The sequence below is a fragment of the Dufourea novaeangliae genome, unplaced genomic scaffold, assembly GCF_001272555.1.
Source record: "Dufourea novaeangliae isolate 0120121106 unplaced genomic scaffold, ASM127255v1 C1164640, whole genome shotgun sequence".
NCBI lineage: Eukaryota > Metazoa > Arthropoda > Insecta > Hymenoptera > Halictidae > Dufourea > Dufourea novaeangliae.
Window position 1 is genome coordinate 1 of NW_015378037.1, and position 5557 is coordinate 5557.

At 33.7% G+C, this 5557-nt stretch overlaps 1 protein-coding gene across 1 annotated transcript; it reads right to left on the reverse strand.

The window, feature by feature from the left end:
- Positions 1-245: 245 nt before the first annotated feature.
- LOC107193255 (beta-adrenergic receptor kinase 2-like) lies at positions 246-2363 on the reverse strand (the record flags this gene model as incomplete). The annotated part of the gene is made up of 3 exons (XM_015582657.1): positions 2301-2363; positions 2174-2206; positions 246-549 (listed from the first exon to the last, which is right to left on the reverse strand). Coding segments are annotated over exons 1-3 (400 nt in total), but the record flags the coding sequence as incomplete, so codon positions are not given.
- Between the last annotated feature and the right edge of the window lie 3194 nt (positions 2364-5557).

Consider the following 5557-nt stretch of genomic DNA (forward strand, 5'->3'; position numbering starts at 1 on the left):
TAGCATCATACATCGAGTGACTGTGAAGTACAAACGTGCCAATTCATAAGTATTCATGCCTTGAGAAATACTTCATTATGTCACCCGGTGTATGACAAATTCTATCGTTCTTGTTACAGAAAGCGAGAAAGTGGGGGAACCAAGGGTTCGAGAGACCTCTCCTGCTCATTCGAGTTGCGCGAAACAGTTATGCTCTTATTTGGCGTTTAGTGTATGTATACAATTTCTTGACTGTACTTACACACTTGCGTGCGGTTTCTTCTTCGAGAAATCACAGGCTAGACCCAAATCCGATATTCTGACGTGGCCGTGCTTGTCTAGGAGAATATTTGCAGGTTTCAAATCCCGGTAAACGATGTGCCTACGGTGCATGTGTTCTAACCCTAATATCACTTCAGTCGCATAGAATTTCATCTCCATCTCGTTGAACACGCCATGCTGGCTAAGGTGGTAATGAAGATCGCCGCCATTCATCAGATCCAAAATGAAACAAAGCTTGTCCGGCGTTTGAAAGGCGTATGTCATGCACACTATAAATGGACAATCCACCTGAAAGATTGTATCATAATTGTAGTTTTCTTTTTTTTAAACTAACGTTCAACTTATGAATTAAAGAAAGCTGGTTTTGTTTCGGCATTATACTACAGTATTCCACCCATAAAATAGCGCTCTGACAGTCACCCTATCGTCACATAGTTCTCCCTATCATGCCGCGGCGTTAAGTACTGTGCTAACTGGAAAGATTATTAGCGGGACGGCACAAAGGCAAGAGGGGTACTGCGCAATGGTTAACACAAGGGCAGCATCCCACTGTCCGTCTTCGATTTTAACGGAGAGTTTTCACAACTGAGATACTCAACTCAAAAATCGGAAAAAAAATCATTATCACATGCCCCAGTAAATACTACATATCAGACTTTTTACAGAATTTTTGCATGCCATTAAATAGGAGTTTGTAACTTCCTTATCCAGCTACACATTTTAAGAAGACTGAAGATATATTTATAACGTAACATTTTAATCTAATGGATTTTTCTACAAATGTTTTTGTATTTATGTACTGCAATAGTTAAAATAACGGTAACATCTAATTGCAAGAATAATTGTTCTATTTATAACATAATAATTATGTATATAGTATAAAATTTAAATACCAAAGAGGACAAAATTTATCTTCTCTTTTTAAATTCCTTACAAATTAATATTTTTCAAAGTTTTTATTTTACTTAGAGGTTACAAAGTTAAATTAAAAATACAGTGGACTCTAACATATATTGCCCCTAAACATATTGCCACGCGAGGCACTTCCCCTTCACATGTACTTTCGAGATCACAAATTCGCTCTCTCACCACGTTGCGTACGCCATGGCGCACCAGTACGATCCAGTTTTGTGTAAACGCTGAGGTCGAGGCTATGACGATAAAACTTAGCATAAAGGGGCTCTGAATTCATTACCATTTTACTCCTGTACAGCCCCGACCATGGCGATATAGTAAGAGTCCACTGTACCACGATTCTGGCGTCACTATTGCATGGTAGTCACTTTGAGAACGAGGGGCACGATTTTATGGGAAGAATACTGTATTGCAGTTTGTTTTATTTAATTAAATTCCTGAAATTCTTATCAAGCACCATGTACAGAGTGTCACCTAACTGGTTATACAAACGAAAAGGTGGTAATATTACATGAAAAACTAAATAGAAAATATTTAATAATATTTCATCGTAACTCGGAGTTTATTTGATATACCAACATAGAATGGTTTCAATGGATTCTGAATATGTTGATGAAGGGCCATGATTCTGAACAACTTTTTCCTAACATACAATCGACGCGGACAACCCTACTTTTCGAGATATTCACAAGAAACTGTCTATTCCGTTTTCTTGTTTTAGGTGTGTTAATTATATAAGTTTATAAGTTTATTTTACATACTTATTTCAAGCACGAATATACAGACAATTTTTTTTGTTAATAATGGACGATACACGTTTGTTTCAATTTCTATAACCTTTTGAAAATCACTCAAGAGAGAATGATGTATAACAAGTCATGGAGAAAATTCAACCATTTATTATAACGGAAAAATCGCAATTTGTTTTTGAAATGTCAAGTTTAACAAAAATTTCCAAAGTCGTAACTTGCATTTAATATATTCGTCATATTTTTACCTGATTGTACAATCTTTTGGTTTTTACTTCAAAAAAAATTTATCCTTCTATCTTATTTCTATCAAAAGTTCTACGATTTTACATAAAAATTAGCAGCTTGTTTCACTGCCCGTCGCGACTCGCTTACTTGAAACGGGGGTATACCAGTCACTTTTACAGCTCTTTGTGAGGCTAATTTTAATCGTTCCATCTTTCTGAAGAGTTCATTTTGTAGGTCAGAATTCAAGGAATATGACCATATGTTTTTTAAATTTAAACACCCCTTGCCCCTCATGGAGAAAATTGCGAAAAAAGAATGTTTATAATTTTTATTATTAAAAAATCAATCTTTTAGACAACAAAACAATTATTATAATAGGACAATCTCTCCAGATTAAAGGAATCGAAGAACAAACTCGATATGATAAATAGTTTCCGAGATATAAATTCTTAAGTGTATTGCTATTTCACAAAAATAGACAAACAACGTAAACTTCGGTTGTCTATATTTTTTAAACAAATTCGGGAACAGAAAAATGATGACTTAAACCCCCCCTAACTTCACGCGGACTACAATATATTTAATTTTGAACAAAATCCCTGATAGCGAGTACAAAAAGCGATCGGCCTGTGCGAAGAATGACACTTGAAAATTCATTTTCGAAAAAATCGACTGAAAATTAATTTAAAACGCGTGTAGTCGTTTGGTGGTAGTAGAAACGGAATACAAAGACCAGGCACGCTAGTCAAGTCCTATTCAATTGCACGCGTATTCAGCAAATTTTCAAAGTCGATTTTTTCAAACATAAGGTCTCAAATGAAGAGTTTTATTCTTAATTTTCGATCAATATTTTCATGAAGAATCACGCCTCACTCGGTAGTACTACACTTTCCGAAACACTCTATATATATCGTACGGTCACGCGTTCTAACTGGTAATAATTGGTTCACGAAGATATATAAGATAATTGATATTATTTCTAATGTATAGTCCTTGCCAAGATATAGCGTGGTTTAAAAACATTTTGAAACATGTTCCGAATAAATGTGCATTATTCTATCATGTAGATATTTGAAAATACTTTTCCTTTATCTTCCTACCAACTTCACTTAAATATAGTATCAATAAAAGTGTAATAAAAACTGTTTATCTATATTCTGCTTGAACAGAAATTTACAAGGTCAGTGCTGCTTAATTATCTTAAATTACGACCTATAGTCACGTTAAATTAGTAGCATCTCGTTTATTTATTGTTTGCATTGATTCTGGCTCAATAAGAAAATGTATTCAAATCCAAATAAAAATGATAGTCGTACATCGACCTGTAACAGTAACAGATCGATGTTTAAAACAATATTTCGAAAATGAAAACATTTGGCTTACGTCGTTTTGCCTTACAGCCATAGACATGGACGAGCATGTTTTGAATCCGAAGGAAAAATTGGAGGGCCATCATAGTGACACAATCTTCGTTTGTCATCAAGATTAAATGCAACCTGTTTGTTTTTTTGTGTTTCTCTTACATTTACTTTCTCATTCTGTTTCTGGAAATATTCTATAATTAGCGATAGGTCTCGACTTTCTTCGTTGGTATTAAAACAACGAGTAATTTAAGTAACAACATAACAAAAGTATAACTATCAAGCAGAGGATACTACTGCGTATTCAACGATTTAAACGAACTCTAACACAGTCCATCTACATCGACAATAAGCAAACGTATATTTGACAATTCTCTCAAACAGACCCCAAAGATTAAAATTTATATGTGTTGGCGGTTTTTTTCGTTGATATCTCATTAACAATGCCTCGGATAACATTTTTGCAAAGAAAAAGTTGTTTCAAATTATCCTAGGAATCCTTCATTTCCAGAATTTGAAGCAATTTTGAGACACCCTGTATAATACACATATACATACGTATAAACAACATACATACATAGATAAGGTGACTTCGTTTCACGCTATCCTTCATTTATTATATTGCAAATAACTCATGTGTCCACGTATGTGTTACTACATGTAAAAATAAATGAATTTAATTTTAAAGGATAATTTTGACTTTTAATTTTAATTTTGAGCAGGGTATCATATTCAGAGCAGTTATTTAAAGTCACTAATTTTGTATAAAATTTGTAATAAACCATAATAATAGACTCTGAAATTATTATTGTTACAATTTTAATTTTTCCTCTTACGACGATTAAGAATATACTATATATACATACACATATAGTAGATTCTCTAATGAATTATTTAGTCATTATCGTTATCTATAACTTTTTCCATCTATGTACCACTTTTAAATTTCTTTATAAAAACTCAGCACTTTTCGAATCAATGAATTCTTATATACCATTTTTAACAGTAGCTCTACAAGTAAATTCGTTATTATGTAGACGTCAGGTGAATATGGGAGGATGTAGTAACATTTCCTAATTTAACTCAGCTATCTTTTTTCGTTTACCTTTTAAAATGTGCGAATAAGAAATCGTTCGTGCTGTAGAAGTACTCTTTTTCAGTGAAGAAGTGTGGGTACATTTTTCTTTAACTCTCAGACACCACAGTAGTGCGAATTTGCACTAGCAAAACATTGTTTCGTCTGTAATATTCTATCTGGCCAGCGTAACGGTTTTAACTTTTTATAGTTAAAAAATTATTTTTCACTTTTGCAATTATTACAATTACATTTCTGAGGAAATTTTACCCTAAAAAATATGAGCTCAATTTGCTTTCCTTTTCTTCAAGTTCTCAATCACCAAAACTTCAAAATTCAAATTCCCACTAGAGTGGTGTTTACGTATGGTGAGGTACAACGTAGTGTCTGAGGGTTAAATTTGTGCAGAAACTGAATTTTATAACTGGACACTAGAACAGGTTAGAACCAAATGATAGCACAAGAAAATAGACATCGAACAATCCTGAGTGGCTTTTTCTTAAATTCATAAACGCAAAGCTATAGTTAAGAACCTAATATAATAGCTAAGATTTCAGATAAAATCTCAGCTATAAAGGCCTACGTAAAAGAACGCACGATAACCTGTCCGCTTGTATTCGATGTAGAATGACAGTATTGAAAGCTCACCAAAAAAGGGAGACTACCCAGTGGACTACCTCTGCTCATAAGTGATATACAGGGTTGGGCAATAACTATGTCCACTTTGAATATTTCCGTTATTTGTAATAATATGAAAAAATGTTATATACAAAACTTAAACGGTATAGAGGGGGGCATATTCTGACAGAAACATTTTCTGCGTGGGTGAAGGCATAGGGGAGATTTCAAGGTCACCTCTCTTTTTTGTAATGGAATGCTATGTTTTTTTAATCGCAATGTGATATCCGGTGTTGAGATGACTTCAGCGAGCTATCATTGAAGGTCATGCAAGGTCAAATGTGGTAGTA